This window comes from Labeo rohita, chromosome 16, assembly GCF_022985175.1.
Source record: "Labeo rohita strain BAU-BD-2019 chromosome 16, IGBB_LRoh.1.0, whole genome shotgun sequence".
In the NCBI taxonomy this organism is placed as follows: domain Eukaryota; kingdom Metazoa; phylum Chordata; class Actinopteri; order Cypriniformes; family Cyprinidae; genus Labeo; species Labeo rohita.
The window spans coordinates 11,383,635-11,406,407 of record NC_066884.1 but is presented as its reverse complement, the minus strand read 5'-3'; the positions used below and the strand labels follow the sequence as shown (position 1 = coordinate 11,406,407).

General features: G+C 34.8%; 1 protein-coding gene across 1 annotated transcript; it reads right to left on the bottom strand.

Moving 5' to 3' along the window:
* Nucleotides 1-869: 869 nt before the first annotated feature.
* On the bottom strand, nt 870-22,136 carry myo1eb (myosin IEb). Its single transcript, XM_051132164.1, has 27 exons — nt 21,827-22,136; nt 19,935-20,072; nt 19,668-19,757; nt 19,255-19,349; nt 19,074-19,161; nt 16,580-16,669; nt 15,096-15,227; nt 14,754-14,888; nt 14,512-14,644; nt 14,231-14,427; nt 12,017-12,097; nt 11,842-11,928; nt 11,669-11,755; nt 11,400-11,567; nt 10,320-10,405; nt 9,898-9,979; nt 9,456-9,661; nt 7,964-8,108; nt 6,826-6,940; nt 6,533-6,702; nt 6,216-6,361; nt 4,048-4,194; nt 3,785-3,942; nt 2,124-2,198; nt 1,841-2,033; nt 1,473-1,648; nt 870-1,379 (listed from the first exon to the last, which is right to left on the bottom strand). The coding sequence occupies exons 1-27, from the start codon at nt 21,827-21,829 to the stop codon at nt 1,303-1,305; spliced, it is 3,300 nt and encodes a 1,099-aa protein (XP_050988121.1). The 5' UTR covers nt 21,830-22,136; the 3' UTR covers nt 870-1,302.
* Between the last annotated feature and the right edge of the window lie 637 nt (nt 22,137-22,773).

The following is a 22,773-nucleotide window of genomic DNA, read 5'->3' as shown; positions in this document are numbered from 1 at the left end:
ATTTTCTACTACATTTCAATTTCAATTTGCATTATATTAGGCCATGCAAATCTTAATAACCAGTGTTCCCTTTAGGTCTGGAATTTAAACTGGACTATTTTTCAAATTGCTTGTTGTAACTTATTATCTCATGACAACCTTAGTAGGGTTTCAAAGCAGAATATGACTTTGTTGCAATTTCATACGTCCACTGTAGTGGACACAAGGTCGTATTAAATGCTCATCAGGCTTCTTTGATAGACATATTAAGTGAATAGGGAAAGAATTTATATACATGCCAGTATGTCAACAAAATGTTATATAACAAATATAGCAAAATTATTACACTTTTTTTTTTAATGACATGTTGCCCAAAGAACACATTAATATGCAAATTAGAGATAGTTAATAGATACATTGATTATAATAGGAAAACCCATTTTTGTACATGTTTACACACATATTGTGCTATGTAAAGTGATATATAAAATCATTCTCCAATATATTTCATACCATAGTTGAGAATCTTTGCACAAATCTTTGTATAAAGTTTGGTTCAGGTGGAAGTTTTCTGTTGAAATCCTAAAAACTGAAATGCAGGCACTGGTATGCATACAAAATGCTAAATATAAATAATTTCTAAATATCTTTTCCCAACATATCCCTTTTACAGAGGAGAAAACAGAGTCTTGTTTTCATTTTCATATTAATTTAGTCCCGGTGTCCTCATAAAATATGAATGACTTTTTTGTTTCTTATGCTCCAAACAATGTAATGATTAAAAAAAAAGAGGAATTGGTCTATAAAGGAAAGATAAATTTTGTTTGTCAAATTAATTAGCAGATCTTTAAGACATTATTTTTAATGTTTATAATGAAAAACATCAACCAAAAAATGGTTCCATTTTATTTTTTTCTCTGAGTATCTGAAAAACAGCTTTTCTGATTTAATACAATTGTACAATATCAGTAAAAAAGTAGAAAAGGGATCTTTAAAATACAACTTTAGTAAAATACAGTACATTAAAATATTGATGTATCCATTCTCCAAAAACACATTTAAAAAAAAACTACTGTTTTATACTGGGTTTTTACATTTACGTCTAACATTACTTTCTATAAAAACAAAAACAAAAAAACATAAAATGTCATCTGATTTATGTGGGTGGTATAATGCAGGATCCTACTAAATATTAACACATTTTTGTCAGGGTGCATTTGGGGATATCGTTCGGCACTAAGTGGCTTTGACATAATGCTGATGCTTTGTACTTCTTAATTGAATTTCTGCGATGAATCATATTTTGTCCAATAGCATGCCAGTTTACATCTTTTCAACATAGTTGCCAGGAAACATGCCTTCTTTTCCTCGAAGACGGCCTTGCCACCAACCTGAGGGATCTGGACAGACAGCGCATCCTGGGTTAGTGCAACATTCATTTATCCAATATAATCTGTATAAAGTTCACTTTTAATGTCATAAAAATAGATTACCTTCACATATGATTTCTATGATATCATCTGCTTGAAAGCTGAGCTCATCTGCGTCCTGAGCATCGTAAGCGTAGATTGCTTTGCACTGTGGGATGCGGGGTCTAGGTTTGGGTTTGGGTTTGGGTCCCCCTGAACCTGGAAGAGGCTTGTACTCTTTCGATTGTCTGCGATGTATTCTGAGTGAAAACACACGGAATATTTCCTTTAAAAGACTGAAATAATGCTAACAACATACTGATCTGTGATCTGTAGTTCCAGTCAAACAGGTTTTAAGATTGTAAAGTCCGCAGTCAGCATGGCTTGGAGGATATAATACTTAGAATTGCTTGTATGTGGGTTCGCTTTTGTCATAAAATCCATCATCTCACCCTGCCACGCCCTGATCGGGAACTTTCATGAAGCCCATATCAGTATAAATCTGGCTCTCGTGTTGACTTCGGCGAGATCCCTGGTGTCTGGGAAGGGTGGGCTGATCCATACTGGACTGCTGACGCAGCAGGGATTTCCTAACACCGGGCTGCCCTTGGGTTCCTCGTCCTCGACTATCAGACTTAGGAGCTTCTGAAATCACAGGCCATGGCTACATTTTAAAACTATTACTAAAACAGTTCAGTGGCAACTTTTGTGAAATACGTAAAGTTTTGATCTTACCACGTGAATATTGGCCTACATTGCGACTTTGGTTCCCCATGTACCTGCTTTTTCGCTTGTCACGACGAGTGGGTCCTACAGAAATGATAATTATGACTTATTAGAATATATATATATGTATCAGGGGTCTTTCCTCTGATACAAAAACAAAACAACACCATTATTACAAAACATAACATTATAAAGTGTATAAATCACTTGTTTTTCTAAAGAAACATTGTCCAACAGCAACACCAGCAGGTAAAGTGACAGTGGGAGTCTGCGTCTCTCTCGCCTCCCCTGAGCCCACTGAGTTTTAACAGACCCCCAAAAGTGTGCTATGGGTTTGTTGGGGGGTAATTGAGAATGAATGGTGGAAAGTCACGTGAGAGGAGGCAATGCCTCCATTGCGATATGACTGGATATGACTGGTTATGACTGGTTATGTTCGGCTGTGATTGGTTCACGCGATAAATCCCGCCTCTTGTGTTCGTGCATGTTCTGCGTTTGCGAATCAGTCTGAATGGACAATATAAGGGTGTTAATGGAAAGACTTATTTAAAAAAAGTAAGTAAACTCACACATTTAGACTTAGACTTGAAATGGCATGAAAACATGATCTTTGGGAGTTTTTAATGAGTAATCACTAGCTTGGTAAAATTTAAAGTAAATATTAGTGTCTGTGACCAATATTTACTGGGCTTTGATGACTGATGACCCGAAAAATTCAAAAATATTTAAAAATGAACTATTAAATAGAATAGCTGAACGCAAGTTCACAAATAAAATATATTGTTTAAATTGTTACTGCCTTGAGTTATTTTAATAAATGTAAAATGCTTAAACTAACTTGATGAGATTAATACAAGGTTTTAATGAATATAATATTGATTACATTTAATGTAAAAATATAAAATAGAATATTTTTTTTCTTTTTCTGATAGTGTAAATAATGTTTATTAAACCAAGAAAATGCAACATGAATTTACATTTAATTAAAAAAAGCATAAACTACCATTAAAATGTTTGACGCATAATAAATTCTTTTAATTAGCAATGTTAGCATTACCTTGATTGAACAGGATTTTTAATAGATAATTTATGTAACAACAAACTACCATTTTTACTGTCACTTTTTTAACTTTATGTCTTGAAAAAAACTTATTAATGATTTAACAAAAATATTAGGCAGTACAACTGTTTTCAACATTGATAATACAAATGTTTGTACACATATGTAAATAAGTATATTTCTTATACACAAAATCAGTATATTAGAATGATTTCTGAAGAATCATGTGACACTGAAGACTGGAGTAATGGCTGCTGAAAAATCAGCTTTGAATAAATTGCATTTTAGAATATATTTTAATTTTTTTTACATTGTATTAATACTTTAATATTACTGTTAATAATCAAGATTACTGTTTTGATCAAATAAATGCAGCTTTGCTGAACACAAGAGACTACAGGGAAATATGTCTTCATCCTCTCAAAATTGTATGAAAAATGGGTGTTAAAACCACTCAACAGTGGTTATATAGCTTATAAAGGTATTACAAAAAGTTTTACAAATGTAACTACAAACACACACCCAATCTATAAGAGTATTCTATATAAGTATAACACTATTTTAAGCATTTAAAGTATTTTTTACTAAAACTCAATTTCATCAGACTCACTTGAGTTTTTAGGCAGACCGGGTCCAATACTGACAGTCAGGACCTTGCTGCTGGGCTTCAGAACTGCTTCGTCTCCCTGACCCATCTGAAACTGGATCTGTCGAGAGCCTGCAGATGAAAATGGACCCCATCCTCCTTTCTTCACCTTAAATTCAAGTCTGATAGAGAAAAATGTTTCATGGTGAAATTACAAGGCCGATATCATATTTTTCTTGAATAATACAGCACATAGTACATTTTTTAGTAAGGGAAACATTGCTCACAGGTTGTTAAACTTAAGCGGCAGCTTTTTCCGTGTTTTTTCCTCATAACGCTTGAAGAGAAGACTGAGGAACTCGGTTTTAAAGACAGACTGCAGCACACTGTCATATTGCTCCTCGTGCACTATGAAGAGGTCATCCTGTAGTGTGCTGAAGAAAGAGACGTACAAAAATGATAAAAACCTGCTTAAAACTGGTTTAAAGACATCATTCACTCACCCACAAGTTTTACATGGCTGCTCAATCTAATGTTAATCTAGAAAAATGTGTGCTATTGAAGAGTCTGTGTGGAGTGTGGAAGCTGAACAGTAGCACGCTTACTGCGTGATAGATGGAGGCGCCGGTGCGGTCACTTGCACTTAAATTTTTGGTCATACAGATAAAAGTAATACATAATTCGAATCTGTAAAGACTCTACGTTTATTTGTGTGCACTCAGAATAACAACAAAACATTGCGTTTTTGTAAAATAATGAAAGCAAACAGGATGCGCTTTCTGCCGTCTCGGTCTCTGTGAACTTGAGCGCAAAACTTTGTAACTTTGTGTATACTTGCCTTGCGGACATGAAAAATATATTTATAGAGAGTGAAATGTCTACTTTTAAATTAACGAAATCAAATAAAAAATACATATTCTCAGATTATGTAATCAGTACAAAATATACATATAGGTGCATCACTACTGCAGAGATGATGAGTCAGTGTCACCGACTTCATCTCTTAAAGGAGAAGTCCACTTCCAGAACAACAATTTACAGATAATGTACTCACCCCCTTGTCATCCAAGATGTTCAAGTCTTTCTTTCTTTAGTCAAAATTGTCAAAAAGGTTTTTCTCCATATAATGGACCGATATGGTGCCCCGAGTTTGAACTTCCAAAATGCAGTTTAAATACGGCTTCAAACAATCCCAAATGCGGCTGTAAACAATCCCACCTTATCTAGCGAAACGATGGGTTATTTTCATAAAAATAATGCAAGTTATATACTTTATATAATTCCAAATGCTCATCTTGTCTTGCTCTTCCCGACCTCTGTTTTTTTCCGGGTCTTGTCAGTTAGGATATATCGAAAAACTCCCATGTCATGTTCTCCCTCAACTTCAAAATCATCCTATATCGCTGTTTTACCTTTTTTGTTAAGGGTGTTTGATCTTCTTTGCATGTTCACTTTGCAAAGACTGTTTCAGAACTTCTGCAGCGACGTAGGATGATTTTGGAATGATTTTTGAAGTTGAGGGAGAAAATACGATCTGAGTTTTTCAACATACCCTAACTGTCTTGAGCCAGAATACACCGAGTTCAGGGAGAGAAAGACAAGACGAGCATTTGAGATTAAAAAGTATTTAAATAGTATTTTTTAAAAAGAAAATAACCCATTGTTTCTTCCTCTGCTGTTTACAACCGCATTTGGGGTCGTTTGAAACTACATTTAAACTGCATTTTGGAAGTTCAAACTCGAGGCACCATATCACTCCATTATATGAAGAAAAGTCCTGAAATGTTTTCCTCAAAAAACACAATTTCTTTACGACTGAAGAAAGAAAGACATGAACATCTTGGATGACAAGGGGGTGAGTACATTATCTGTAATCTGTTGTTCTGGAAGTGGACTTCTCCTTTAAGCCGAAAACAAAGGAAGCACTAGTTTATCAATAAGTTATTAAAATGTTAATACAGTCTCCTTGCTGTTTTTCCCTGACACATTCATAATTATATTATCTGCCGATGCGCTGTGCTAAGCTTTTTTTTTGCATGCGTTGAGTGCTTATTAGGATATGTAGGCAATTAAAAGCTCATTATTATGATTTATATAGTTTATTTATAAACGTGTGACTCATAAATGACTAATGCTCAAAATGAACGACTACTAGTTAACCAGAAAAATCTTTAGCCGAGGTCAGCCTTAAAAAAAATACTATGAAAGTCAATGGGAATCAGAAACATTTTACTAAATATCTTTTGTATTCAGCAGACAAAAGAAACTCATACAGGTTTGAAACAACTTGAGGGTGAGCAAAGACAGAATTTTTATTTTTGGCTTAACTATCCCTTTAAGAACTTATTATTTTTATTCTAATTTAAATTGATGATTTATTAATCATTTTGAGGCTTTAATGTAGGGAGAACTTTCAAGACCTAAAGGTTATCATGCATATTACATGATAGAGTACCTAAGAGAGACAGACTGGATCTTTTCCACCTCGATCTTTCTCTTCAAGACCTCCCGAATCTGGCCTTTCTCAGGACCCTGTTTCACCTTCTCACGTCCAATCAAATAGAGTAACTTAGGGGTGAGAATAAGGTCACGCTTGACAGTCTGTGGGTGTTAAAACAGCATGTGAGTGTGTGGTCACAGGAAATATGTCAGATGAACTACATGTGCAGAATATCTGTTAGTTCAGTATACTGTAGCTAAAAATACTACTAAACAGTTTCTCAGGAAGTGAGCTATTGGTTTCATAATGTTAAAAGGGATGTTGAGTCAAACCTTAAATCTGCGGTCATATTTGACCACCACGTCAGCGAAATCAACCCTCTCCCTACGACCCACGAACTGCCGAATCTCTGGGTGGTTGTCCATGCCAATGTAGTCGCCCATGAAATTGCGGTTTAGGCTGTTCTTTCGTCTCTCCTTCTTGTTTAGCAGGAGGTCAGAGGCTGAAAGCATTACAGAATCAATGTGACTGAAAATGAAGTACATTTGATTGTATTCCAAAGGCCTTATATATTAGAGCCATATTTTTGCATGCATCAAAGAGAGGAATCTGAATGTAACCTTACCTTCCTCTCGCATACGGACGTACTTGCGCACGGCAATGTGTTTGCGCCAGGCTTGCTGGATTACCCGAGCATATCCATTGTATTTTCTTTCCCTCATCTCCTCCAGCAGGAACAACTAAAGATTGACAAAATCATACTTATTTTTCATAGTCATCACTGTTCAGAATTTACAGAATATCAACGAAATGCAGTCACAAACTGACCAAAGCAACTAGTTCTTTTCCACACTATTTATACATAAAACAGCATAGTGCATAAGTGTGTAAATTGGGACGCTCATATAGGGTCTATTCTATATAAACAAAGTTTTGAAAAACATAGCCATAGAAGAAGCCATATGAACCACAGCTGAAGAATATTCATTTATTATGACTGAATTACTTTTAATCGTTTGCACATCGCCAAAGGAATGCATTTAGATAGCCAAACTGCAAAGTAATTCAATTTCTTCATGACTAAAATAAACTGACCCACCTCTGAGAAAATGAGTTACAACAGCAAAAAAGGGAGATAACATGGTCCCAAATGTTTAGTTAATGAATTAGGTTATTATTTGTCATGTTTGAGAAAACATCACATTAAAGGGATAAAATGAAATTCTGTCATTAATTACTCACTCTCAGGTTGTTCCAAACCTCCTTCATTCATCTTCGAAACACAAATCAAGATATTTTTTATTAAATCTGAGAGCTTTCTGAGCCTGCATAGACAGCAATGCAACTGACATGTTCAAGGCCCAGAAAGGTAGTAAGGACGTTGTTGTGTTGTTATTCATAGTCAGTGATTCAACCTTAATTTCATGGAGCTACGAGAATACTTTTTGTGTGCAAAGAAGACAAAAACAATGACTTTATTTACCAATATTAACAATAAAATTACAGTTGAACCAGTGATGTTTGTCATTGCTTTCTATGCAGGGTCTCTCGGGTTTAACTCGGGTTAAACTAAACTAAAAATTTAGTTTAACTAAAAATATATTATTTGTTTTCAAAAATGAAGATCTTACAGGTTTGGAACAACATGAGGATGAGTAATGAATGACAGATTTTTTGTTTTTGGGTGAACTATCCTTTTAAATCACAGCTGTAACATTAAATGTTCACATCACTGCCTTCAAGTTACAAAAAAAAGTACATACAGATTCTGGGGCCTTGATGAAGATTTTGGCCTTGCCCAGCTGGTACTGGTCTGAGTCCATGTTGACAGACTTTAAAAGGTGCAGGACACCCTGTTTCTCATCTCCACGCCACTGAGGCCATGTTTCTTTGGTCAAGATAGCATATCTGAGCAAATATAAATATAGTTAGTTATATTACTTTATTTTTTACTTTATATGCTTACACATTTTGTAAGCATTTTGCAGCTTATCAAATTTTTCACATATGTGACCCTGAACCACAAAACCAGTCATAAGGGTCATTTTTTCATTTTCTGAATAAATAAGCTTTCCATTGTTGTATGGTATGATAAGATAGGACTATATTTGGCCTAGACACAACTATCTGAAAATCTGGAATCTAAGGGTGCAAAAAAAAAAAAAATATATTGAGAAATCGCCTTTAAAGTTATCAAAATGAAGTTCTTAGCAATGCATATTACTAATCAAAAATTAAGCTTTGACATGTTTATGGTAGGAAATTTACAAAATATCTTCATGGAACATGATCTTAATATCCTAATTATTTTTGGCATAAAAGAAAAATCGATAAGATATCGATAAAATCGATATGATTCTTTAGGGTGTTAATGACAAGTCTATAACAACACCCCTTCTACCTTGTCAAAATGAGCTCTGCAAAAATCAACCCATTCTGATGGATTGTTCCTTTAAATGCAAATTAGCTATACTTGCCCCGCTCCTCTCTCCTCTCTGTGGAATGACGAGCCTGTTTACTTTAGCTGTGAAACTTGCTAACTAGCATGTTATAAGGAAAGGTGATTGCAGAGATTCATAAAAAAACCTCTTCTACTCACTTCTGCTGTAGGTGAAACTGGATCACAAATGATTTGCGCGAACATAGATGCACTTATGTAGATTAGGAGGCGCATCCCCTTCACAAACAAACGTAATCCACTGCATCTTCAGCGGCTCAGATGTCAGGAGTAAATGACGACCACTATGTTCATTATAACATCCAGCAACACAACACCTTAAATCGCTCAATCGGGAGATATTCTTGTCTAACATCTCTGCTCCGGCATTAAAACAATGTAGGTCGGACTGCTACAGCTGATTTAGGGCGGGTCTGAGGTAAGACGCTCATGTCAATCAACTATCGTGGGTGCGGCCTCTGTTGGTGTGACGCCACACCGACAGGCATCTGAGAATGGCTCGATTTGAAAAAGCGGATATTATTTTTACAGATTAATTAAAAACCACTGCACGGATTTTTTTTTAGCATTATTGGGTAGATGTGTACATGCACTGCCAACATACGTTAATGTTCAAAAAACATGTAAAAGTAAACTTTGCACCCGATGATGCAACCCCCCCTTTAACCCAAACAATGTATTTTTGGCTACTGCTACAAAAATACTCATTATGTTACTTAAGTCTGGTTTTGTTGTCCAGGATCACATATAGCAGATATTTCCACATATTGACAGGCATTGGTAAATTGTGATTGCACCTTTGCAGGAATTTCTTGAAGACGCGTCGGAAGGCATAGCCTGCTCTGCGAACACGGATGTTCTCTCGCAGTCCCAGATATTCTACTTGATGTTTGACGCGGCTTTCCTCCCAGTCGCGAGGCTTTTTGGTCTCGTTGGGCTTGATGCATCGAATATAGTGAGGGGTGCATTTCATTAACGTCTGGACCAGATTATTTGCCTGTTTCTGTATGATAAGGAGGAAGAAAAGAAAGAAAATGAATAACAGCATAAGACAAATCTAAGAGCATAACATTACATTCATGTATCATACAAAAGCATCCAACACACTTGCCAGGCACCAAATGCAAGCTGGCCAGTAACTCTATTAGGAACTGAAACATAATACACAGTTTAAATCAAATTGTAAGAATATTTCTATTTAGGTCTGCATTTCTATGTTTTGTAAATCAGTTACTTCACCTTAATCTTTGAACCTGCAGTGGTGGGACGGCCCCTTTTCTCAGCCTCAAGGTTCTCTGGGAACAAATCTTTGATGAAGGTGCTGTGGAGATGACCAGAAAGAGATCATTTCAAACATCTCCGATGCCCTACTACTGTTTATTCTTTACCAGCACATAATCATAAAGCTGCCTCTAGTGAAGTAACACACCACAGAATATCTCTCACAAGAAAAAAAAAAACAACTCGCCTTCCTCCATAAAAATGCTACACTGTATTGATTTTATGATTTATTTATGTGATTTATTATTTCATTAAGCAATATTACAGCTGAAGTGCAGATGTTGTGCATCGGTGCATGAGTGCATTTAGGGGCTTTTAAAAATGCTCCAGCTATAATACAGCTGACATGGGATGAAAAAGCAGTAGGATTAGCCACTTACAACTCACTGCTCTGCATGAGCTCGATGATATCATTGAACAGCACATCCCTGTTTCTCTCACAGAAGCCGCTCACATCATAAGATACCTGAAAATAAGAGCTCTTATTACTCTCAGCAAGAGGTTAATCAATATTAGAGAGACTCTACTTGCTGGAAGCACACTAAAACACTCAAGGCATCTAAATTCAGATTATTCATTTAAGAATGATACTCATGTTACTAATATGCAAGCCCAGAAAACAACTGATGAAGAATTAATAAACCCCTCATTCATACCCTACAGTGTTTTTATTATTATGAGATTTTAGCAGATAATTAATAATTAATAAGAGTTCTGATCATTTTAGCTGTTTAAAACCATTACATAAAACCAACAATGTAAATATGTATAAAATAGGTGGCTGCATTTGAAAAGTTAGTGCTGATTTATGGAAATTATCAAGTGACAAAAAGTATTTAAAAAAAAAATGGTAAATGTTTAGTAAAAAAGACAAAGGTATGAGACATACATTTCATTCACAATAGGGGGCAGTGTTGCATCCATACTACTGCCAGCCATCAGAAAGGCACACTTTATACAATCTTAGTTAGTGTTTACCATTTATTATTTTGCTAAAGATTTTTTTGCCTATATATACACATTTTTGTGTATTTAAATCCTTTCCAACAATGACCGTATGATTTTGAGATCCATCTTTTCACACTGAGGACAACTGAGGGACTCGTATGCAACTATTACAGAAGGTTCAAACACTCACTGATGCTCCAGAAGGAAACACAATGCATCAAGAGCAGGGGTGTGAAAACTTTTGAACAGAATGAAGATGTGTACAGTTTGCTTATTTTGCCTAAATATAATATTTTTTCATTTAGTACTGCCCTTCAAAAGCTACATAAGATACTTATGTTTCCCAGAAGACAAAATAAGTTAAATTTACCCTGATTTTCAAATTCAAAAGTTTTAACCCCCCGGCTCTTAATGCATTGTGTTTCCTTCTGAAGCATCAGGGAGCATTTCGTTGTTGCAAAGGGTTTAAATACACAAAAATGCTAAAAAAAAATTTGAAAAGTATCTCTTACCTTGCCTGCATAGTGGTGGACTATGAAACCCTTGTTCCAGCTGTTGAAGTGCTCATGAGTGCCGATTTGTGACTGTAGTTTCTGTAGCAGAGTCTGGTCTGCACCCTCTCCTTTTGCATGCATGGTGGCACACACATCATCCAGGATGCTCATGATGCCAGGAGGATTCTGGGTTATTAGAATACCCATTAGATTCCATTAGTTGAACAAGTGTTGTTAAGCATATGACAACCGTTTTGATGCAAAATAAATGGAAAATGTAAACTCACCACTTTGGACTCAATTAAATCACATACAACTTTGTTGTTAAAGTATTCAATGGGGGTCCACCTGATTCCCTCTTGTACATACTCTTCCTAAAAATGAGATGGAGTTCGTCAGCAAACACTTTTCTTAGACCCCTATGTATTTAGAAGTTTATTAATAAAATGATTATTCTCACCTGCTCTGCTTTCAGTGTGAGCTCAATAAAAATCTGCTGCAGTTTTTCATTCACAAAGTTAATGCAGAATTGCTCAAATCCATTTTTCTAGAAAGGTAAAGGCATGTGGTTACTTATAGAATTAATATGACAAGTAAAAAGAAGAGATGCATGTAGAAAACATAAATTAACTCACTTGAAAGATTTCAAAGCCATAGATGTCCAGAACTCCAATGTTTAACTCTTCATGGTCTTTTTGCATAGCCTTATTTATGGCCTTCAAATACAAGCACAAACTAATTTAAATGACTTTTTCTTTTGCTTTTTGATACATATATACTACAGGTCAAAGGTCTGGGGTCAGTAAAATTTATTTATTTATTTTTTTTTAAAGAAGACTTACACTCATCAAGGCAGCACCTATTTAAGTAAAAACAGTAATAGAGTGAAATATTATTACAATTTAAAGGAGACCTATTATGTAGGGTGACCATATGTCCTTTTCTCCTCCAAAAAAACACGTCCGGGCGGGATTTCTAAATTGCCCAAAATATCCGGGATTCAACTTTTGCTTTCTGCAGTCACCATTCATTGTGTGCGTTTTGTATTAAATCCCTAAGAGGGAATGTTGTCTTGATACCGCTCCTGCTGATATTCAGGCCATTACCACCTGTTCACGCAAACATTCAAATATTGAATATAATTTTCGTGCATCAGGGAGCTGCTATCTTATGCAGAGTATTTAAATCTTTTTTGAATGAGTGGCTATTCACTTTCACTTTCAATTTCGCGATCACAGCACTCTGTATAAAGGGAGCACATCTTACAAGATCAGATATTAACACATTATCTGCTGAGCAGCAAATCCTCCAGCATGATTTGTCAGTCATTTCTCATTACTCTTTTCTTGACCCATGATCATATAAATCTGGTTCCTGCAGCTTCTGTTGGATGCAGGTTTGCCAAATCCACTTTTTTTGCATGGAATTGAGCTGATTTTAAACTGTTGCGAAGGGTTGATTTTCTTGTTTGAAAAACTGCATAAATTACATTTGACTGAAGTGCTTGTATTGAAAGATTTTGCATTCTACCTGTGATAAAACTGTACAAGATGTAAAGTTTTTTGATGGCCACTGGTAGGAAGCCTTTTAGCTGTGTTTAGGATCAATCTGCCCAAGACAAATGACTGTAAAATATACATTTTAGGTATGGAAATGAAATAATTTGAGTTTCAATATGGTCAAATCCCCTTCCGACCACCCATCCGGCCTCCACTGTCCTCTTTTTTGCAAACCAAATATGGTCACCCTATATTATGCCGCTTTTTACAATAAGTAATATGTAAGTCTCAGGTGTCCCCAGAATGTGTCTGCGAAGTTTCAGCTCAAAATACTCCACAGATCATTTATTATATAATTTTAAAAAATAGCCATTTTGAGTGGAAGCAAAAACACAGCTTTTTTAATGCATGTCTCTTTAAATGCAAATGAGCTTCTGCTCCCTGCCCCCTTTTCCAGAATAGGGCTGTACTTTTACAGTTTCTAACACTGCTAAAAAACATCTGCTTGGTTTTGATTGTGTCTATTGTGCTGAAATCATGCATTTTAAAGCCATATTAGTTTAAACTTCTGATATACGGTTTTCTAAGCACACACATTCAAAACACACACACAGAAAGCGGCTCTCACGCGGCATGTGAGTACTAAACCTAAATTCTCTTTTGTGTCCTATTGCGCCTAAACTGTCAAATACACACAAGTTTATGTTAAAAGCACACGAGGTACAAAACCAGTTGGTTATGTCTGTGAAGGTAAACAGCTGGGAAAAAAAACATGTTTATATTAGATCTGTGTGGCAGCAGCATAATATACAGTAAATAAATTTAAATAGTGACTCTAAATAGTGTTTTGTTGTTTTGCCAACAACAGAACAGTTAGCATGCTTTGCTTAAACTTTGCCATGGTGTTAGAACCAGTATACCGTTGTCGCATGAGAAAACAAAAAAACAAAACGGTGGCACCGTGGGTGGAAACATGCAGATCAAGGACCGGTAAAATTATAATAAGATCCCCTTTCTACATTACAGGGGGAGTGGAATCTGAGTATTTTTTTTTTTTTTTACATGCTTGCAGAAAAAAGCTTACCAAAGCAATGTTAATGGGTTGTGTTTTTTTACATTTTCTGGGATGGTATATGCACTGGGGAAAAGTTTATATCACGTAAACACGAAAAGTGTCAGATTTTCATGATATGTCCCATTTAAAATAACTGTTTTCTATTTTTTTTCCTATGATGGAAAATTTAATGCTTCCTTGCTTTAAAAAAAAACTTACTGACCCAAAACTTCTGAACGCTAGTGTATACCATAGGAATACAAAACTTATTTTTATAGTAATTCAAATGGACTCACATCAACCAAGTAGTCAAAGAGTCTAGAATACAGGGATTTGGACAGGGCGTCTCGGGTGAAGGAGGCCTGCTCCGTGTTCAAGGTGACAGAAATAGTCTCTGTTTTGCCACCCCACTTGCTGTCCATGATGCGACTGGTCAGTTTGCTCTTTAGACCGTCCTGATTGATTCCCAGAAGGTAAGATGGAAACGCCAGGACTGCAGCAGAGTGAGAAAGATAAATATCTTTACATAAGCTTCTCACAGACCTGCTAAATGAATAAAATGTAAGCATAAACGCACAGTCTTCACTCTCCACCACAGCATAGTTGCCCTCTTCTCTGAAAGCGATGTTGCCAAGATGGAGGATTCCTGCCACAATCTGCAGCACAGTGTCCTGTGCATCCAAAGACAGTCCGACCACAGACATGGCAGCCTAAAAATGCAACATTTCTCACTTATTTAGTTCATTAAAAGAGTGTTATACTGAATTCCAGGAACACCAGAAGGTTTCTCTATTAGGGGATTCAAAGCTTCACACCCACCATAGTGTCTGCAAACTCCTTCTTGTCATTAACATCATCCACAGTGTAGGTGTCAGACTGGTTTAAATAGAAGTAGTAATCAGGGGTTGTGACACCTAAATTCTCTCTCTGCTCCTTGGTGGCTCCTTGCAAGAGCTGATACAAAAACAGTGGTATCAACAACAATGTTTATCGTATTTTAATAATCTTCCCGTAAGATACTAATATAACACAATTCAATCCACAATTGGCCCTAACTAGATTAAATCACACTGCTGTAACATGATACACAAGTAGTTGTCAGCTTGCATAACACATCACACCCTGGAATGACTTTCATTGGACAAGTTTTCATGAGTTCACCTGGTAGTATATATGGAAATTCCTTTCCCCATGGTTCTGAGACACTACTCTGGATTTTTCCAGTAGGAAGTTGGAGATCTTTCCACCATCCGGTTCTCCTCCTCGGCTGAACTGAATTTCGAAGTATTTTCCCTGAGGTAAGAAATAAACATTTTACACAGTGAAAGCTTGTGCACTGGCATTATTGCATATGCATGTGTTGGCAAACCACTGTAGAAAAGAAAATTAACAGTAAAGCCTAGTGAACTACAACTTCACAGCCAACAAACTTCACTCCTACAATCAAATCCTGCTGCCAAGAAGGAACCAACAAGCTACAACATGTTGAGAACAGCATGCTCCAAATGACATTCTTAGAACTGGATAGCACACTGATTCTAGAAACTAAATGGAGAGACTTAATGTTCCTTCTAAAATATATGTAAAAAAAAAGAACATTAAAATTAGGATTTAATTGAAATTTCAATATTATCAGTTACAAGATATAAGATATTTATGTCACAAAAATATTGTAAGTACACTATCGTTCAAAAGTCTTTAATTTAAAGATTTTTAAAGTAGTTTTTTAAAGAAGCCAATTATGCTCATCAAAGTTCCATTAAATGGAATATTGTGAAATATTATTGCAATTTAAAATAACAGTTTTCTATTTAATATACTTTAAAATATAATTTATTTCTGTGATGCAAAGCTGAATTTTCATCATCAACTACTCCAGTCTTCAATGTCACATGATCCTTCAGAAATCATTCTGATTTATTAACAATATGCTGATGTATTATCAATGTTGGAAACAGTTGTGCTGCTTAATATTTTTTTGGTCTTTACTATCACTTTTTATTAGTTTAACACGGAATAAAAAGTATTAATTTCTTTCAAAGAAAGAAGGAAAGAAATAAGAAATTTACTGACCCTAAACATTAAACGGTTGTGCATATTGTAACAAAACACTTATTTTAAATAAATGTTGCTCTTTTTAAACATTTTATTCATCAAAGAATTCTGAAAAAAGTATCACAGGTTCCAAAAAAAATAAATGATTTCTGAAGGATCATGTGACATTAAAGACTGGAGTAATGATGCTGAAAATTCAGCTTTGCATCACAGGAATAAATTACATTTTAAAGTATATAAAACCATTATTTTAAATTGTAATAATATTTCACAATATTACTGTGTTTTCTGTATTTTTAAATCAAGTAAATGCAGCCTTGATGAGCAAAAAAAACAAAACAAAAAAAAAACTTGTTAAAAACATTAAAAATCTTACTGATCCCAAACTTTTAAACAGCAGTGTATTTTATTGGTATATGTATTTAAAACGAACATGTATTAATTATAATTTTTTAAATAATACAAATATTTCTCCAAAACTTAAAATAAGCCAGCATTTCTGAATCTAAATAATCGGATAAAATCAGATATAAGAACAAAATGATCTAAAATACATTTTATCTGAGACAAATCATCGCAGCAAGACTTACAAAGCGACTGGAGTTGTTGTTGCGGACGGTTTTTGCATTCCCAAAAGCCTCCAGGAGGGGGTTAGACTGTAGAATGATGTCTTTTACATGCTAAAACAGAAAGAAGGAAACATCATGGCATCACAGACAATTCATATACACTTGTGAAAGAAAAAATCATTTTACTCATCTATGTGCTTATGGAATATTGTGTAAGGGCCTGCTTTATTTAAACCTGCTATAAGAATGACATGAGAGAAGGGTATCAGGGCCCTAAATATAAAGATTTGATTCTTGGGAGTATGACGTAGCAGAATGTATTTATCTGACCATGTGTGGAAAGCTACCAGTTAGGAGATGTAACCTTGAAGGCTGGGAAGAGATATAACTTGGAATGAGCCCTCCCTTCTTGGTCGCATTCTGCAGCAACCTGTGTTTCTGTATGACTGTCTGACCCTCTTTGCAAAGAATACATTTATAAAAGACATTTGACTTTGAGTTTGTCTCTTACTTTGGTGACAGTCGGTTTGATTTTGCCACAACACACTGAACACCTTATTTGTTTAAACTTAGAAAAAGTTAGATCATTAAATTTTTATAGCTATCGATACTGACTGACAACGAACTCTTTAGTGTCACAGGGGAACAAAGAGATCACTGTTTTTGGTCTCAGATAACAGTCCAGGTGACTGAAAAGTGCTACATTTCACATACAATGAGCACAGAATGTGGGCAATATTAACAAAAGAAACAACCACACCCAGGAGTTCAAATGAATTTTGGGTTGAATTAAGCAAATGGCCAGCTAACAAAGGGACTCTCAAACAGTTTTGTCAACCAAACCTGTTTGACCTAAAATATTTACTTGAGGTAACCTCGAGAATAATTTAGCAACATATTTAAATGTTCACGGATTTCTGATGTTGGCTAATGGTCACATAACATGGAAGTAAACAAATAAATAACATATTTTTAGTTACATTTTTTTTTATTTATTGTTATATAGGAGTATTGTTTTTAAATAAATATTTGTGACACTGGACCACAAAACCAGTCACAAATTTTTTTTTTTTTTTTTTAATTGAGATTTAGACGTCATCTGAAGGCTAATAAATAAGCTTTCCATTGATTTATGGTTTGTTAGGAAAGGACAATATTTGGCTGAGATACAACTACAACTGAAAATCTGGAATCTGAGGGTGCAAAAAAAAAAAAAAAAACAATCGCCTTTAAAGGAGAAGTCCACTTCCACAACAACAATTTACAAATATTTACAAAAATAATTTACAAAAATAATTTACTCACTCCCTTGTCATCCAAGATGTTCATGTCTTTCTTTCTTCAGTCATGAAGAGATTTTGTTTTTTGAGGAAAACATTTCAGCATTTTTCTTCATATAATGGACTGATATGGTGCCCCGATTTTGAACTTCCAAAAAGCAGTTTAAATGCGGCTTCAAACGATCCCAAATGCGGTTGTGAACGAGCCGAAACGAAATGATCAGTAATTTTCATTTAAAAAAATACAATTTATATACTTTTTAATATCAAACGCTCATCTTGTCTTACTCTGCTTGGACTGTTTTTGTTCCGGTTCATGACAGTTAGGGTATGTTGAAAAACTCCCATCTCATGTTCTCCCTCAACTTCAAAATTGTCTTATATCGCTGTTTTACCTTTTTTGTTAAGGGTGTTTGATCTTCTTTGCATGTTCACTTTGCAAAGACTGGGTCGGTACTTCTGCAGCGACGTAGGATGATTTTGAAATGATTTTTGAAGTTGAGGGATAAAATACGATTGGAGTTTTTCGACATACCCTAACTGTCTTGAGACAGAATACACAGAGTTCAGGGAGAGAAAGACAAGACGAGCGTTTGAGATCAAAAAAGTATTTCAATTGTATTTTTTAAAATGAAAATAACTGATTGTTTCGCTAGATAAGACCCTTCTTCCTCGGCTGGAATCGTTTACAACCACATTTGGGATCATTTGAAGCTGCATTTAAACTGAATTTTGGAAGTTCAAAATCGGTGCACCATATCAGTCCATTATATGGAGAAAAATGCTGAAATGTTTTTCTCAAAAAACATAACTTCTTTACAACTGAAGAAAGAAAGACATGAACATCTTGGATGACAAGGGAGTGAGTACATTATATGCGAATCTTTGTTTTGGAAGTGGACTTCTCCTTTAAAGTTGTTCAAATTAAGTTCTTAGCAAAGCATATTACTAATCAAAAATTAAGTTTTGATATATTTGCTGTAGGAAATTTACAAAATATTTCTATGGAACATGATCTTTACTTAATATCCTAATGCTTTTTGGCATAAAAGAAAATCGGTAATTTTGACCCATGTATTTTTAGCTGTTGCTACTTAAGACTGGTTTTGTGGTCCAGGGTCACATTGGTGTATTTAATAATATAAAAAATGATAATTATATTTAATTATTAATGAATTCAAACCATTTGCAAACCCCAGTTTAGGAAACCTTAATCTAGCAGATGATAACCTCACCTGAACTTTAGGTCCACCTCCTGAGACTTTGGAGATGTAGCTCATAATGTACTTGGCTGCCACTGTCTTTCCCGCTCCACTCTCTCCGCTGCATTACAGACACATTCAGATCACACACAATGCAAACTTTTGATGGCATACAAACACTTATGGCTCAGGGTGTGGGCGCCAGATCCCTGACCTGATAATGACACACTGGTTCTCTGAGTCAATCATCATGTTGCGGTACATATTGTCAGCCAGAGCATAGATGTGGGGAGGATTCTCATACTGCGCCTGCGAATGACAGAATACACACGTCGTGAGGACCCGGAAAATTAAAAGTGACATTTGCATGAAACTGAGGTAGAGGCATTATTCCGTAACCAGTAACGCATGCACTTTCTATGATTCGGCCATCAAGGGGAAGATGTTAAGAAATACAGATCTCTAGGCAGTGTTTGGAAGAACAAATGACAAGACCGGACATGCAGTGGCATTGCTCTGCTCCGTCTGGCCAAGTCTATATAACTTATACTGCGGGGGAATGATTATTCATCTGAACACCATTCTATACTGTACTGGACACTAACAGAAGATGTATATTGTACTTACAGCTCCCTGATACAGTTCAATCTCACGGTCTGTGAAATAAGGCAGCTGTTTAAAAGGGTTCACTGATATCAGCACAGGACCAATGTATGTCTAAAGTGTTGTGGTTATGGCAAAAACAAATGCTGGTAGGTGGCAAAAAGAGATATGAGATGAGCTATGAACAGTTTGGTGCCCATAGAGACAAGTTAATGACATTTGAAGAGCAGGGAAAAGGGATGGCATTCGCTAAATCAGATATAAGCACATGTATATAAGATATAAGGATACAAAAATGAAGTCGTCCATGTATCTCTTCTTCAGGTTCTCTGTAATGGCATCTTCACTGATCTTGGAGAGGAGGACCATGTCATCCACTCCACTGACCTTCACATTTTGGGTCTGCCAGTGATATTTTTCTTTGCTCCCCTGTGCAAAAGAAGATAATATTAATATAAACATGTCTGGTAACCTGTGATTAAAATGCTGACACACTTTTGGGTTAAATAAAGATTATTCAAATGCATTTTGCAGCTTTATACATTTGCACTACGTTAGACAAGAGGGCTGGTGTTCAGCGGAATTAATAAGTTAAAGGGTTAATATGTGTGAGAATATACTGATTAACTAAAAACCAGCAACTATGCACAGAGGAGGAAATGACATTTAGAAACTACTTTCTGTTATGTGCACTTTCATAAAATCTCTGACACTGACAGTCTTTGACAATAACAAAATTACTCCTGTATTTTTAAGCTGTAAGTCATAAGCCATACGCAGACTAGGTATACAATAAAACAAAGAAAAGTGAGTCATATTTCATACCCTCAAGTGATAAATAAAGACAAATACTAAGTCAGGTGATTAGGAATTAGGTATGGCTAATTAAATATAATAAATGTGATAAGCATACACTACCAGTCAAAGGTTTTTGAACAGTGAGATTTTTTTTTTTTTAAAGAATTCTGTTCTGCTCACCAAGCCTGCATTATCTGATCCAAAATACAGAAAAAACAATCATATTGTGAAATATTTTTACTGTTTAAAATAACTGCTTTCCATTTGAATATATTTTAAAACGTAATTTATTCCTGTGATCAAAGCTGAATTTTCAGCATCATTACTCCAGTCTTCAGTGTCACATGATCCTTCAGAAATCATTCTAATATGCTAAATTGCTGTTCAAGAATTGTTATTATTAATTATTATTATTATCAACATTTAAAACAGTTGAGTGAATTTTTTCAGGATTCTTTGATGAATAAAAGATCCAAAGATCAGCATTTATCTGAAATATAAAGTTTTTGTAACATTATAAACAGTCAGTTTTATTATAAGAATAATGCATGTTTTTAAGCAGCAAATCGGAATATTAGAATGATTTCTGAAGGATCATGTGACTGGAGTGATGATGCTAAAAATTCAGCTTTGAAATCACAGGAATAAATTCATTTTAAAATATATTTAAATAGAAAGCAGTTATTTTAAATAGAAAACATATTTCAAAATTGTACTGTTTTTGCTGTACTTTGTAAGTAAATGCAGACTTGGTGAACCTTACTGTTAAAAAAAAATTTTTGACAGGTACTGTATATCCTCCTTGCATAAATCATTAACAATAATTCTGAGGAAAACTCTCAGATCCTAATCGGAAAATTACTTAAGATTTAGATTATTATTATTACAAATAAATTGGACAGATTTCCCTTGTCCGCTCACGAATTCTAGGTATTTCTAAAGTTATCTTGCTTTACATTTTCTTGTCAGATTTCCTTTTCATATAACGTAACTTAATACCCCAAAATCTAATTTGATGAAGTGTTTGACAGGCCAAACAATAAACACCTAAATATCTATATAAGGTATTTCAGAAGTTATTCCTGGATTATTTCTTCAGGCCACACTAATGATTTGGGAATTACTTTACTAGACAGGTAAATAATGGACTAACTGTCCAAAATTCTAATAGTTCTTATATTAATTTAGAACTCTTATATTAGTTCTTATATTAATTTGCTTTGTCGACCGTTAAAATGCAAATTCTATGTTTCAGTACTACATACCGTACCTATCTAACAATAATAATGTTGTGAACCGAATTTAGAGCAAGCTGCAGCTCTTAATATATTAACTCAACTTAAGAAGTTATTTTAATAGTTATTTTAAGTTTTAAAAGCACTTACCATGATGAATTATAAGTACTTCCTGTATCACACCCTTGGTAACTTTCAGTCCTGTGCGTGGACTCTTCGAGGAAATCTTGCAAGTTTCAGGTGAAACTCCAGGATTTAACTAGCCGTCCATTTGAAATTCCAACTATAACCTCCGATACAATTTCTCAACTCTATCCAAAAGCGTAAACGACTTTGGATATAGCGTTTCATGTGTCGGAAACACTCATTAAACGATTAAATAATTGTTTTACGGGTGTTGTCCATGCCTCGGCAAGTGTAGGCAGGTACTGGAGAGTTTTTCCTTCTTTCTGTTGCGGAAGGAATCGCAGATACTTGCACATAACGGCGCCACCCCACGATCCTGGACGGATTTACCTGCGCCACAGGTAATCACAGCACGCTACAAAACACATGAAAATGAGCCTGTCGGCCACGGCTGGAGATAGTGAGGTGAAACGAGTTACAGTGCCTTACAGTAATTTTTGGTTATTTATAAATGTAGAAATTAATTGTCATAATTTTTTTAATAAATATATATATATATATATATATATATATATATATATATATATATATATATATATATATATATATAATTTCTAACTACGACCACTTCAAGTCTTTTTTTTTTTTTTTAACATAAGCCACAGTTAACTATATTCTTCACTTAAATACTTTCAATTATTGCTAGAACAATAAAAATGTATTGTTACAGTAGTAAAAGTGCAATGTATTGTATTATTGTTTTACTAAATACTACTATTTATTATTATTTACCATTTATTTTATTTTTGTAAAGGATACACACAGACATACACTACCAGTCAAAAGTTTTTTAACAGCAAGATTTTTAATGTTTTTTAAAGAAATCATTTCTTCTCACCAAGCCTGCATTTATTTGATCCAAAATACAGCCAAAGCAGCAATACTGTGAAATATTTTTAATGTTTAAAATA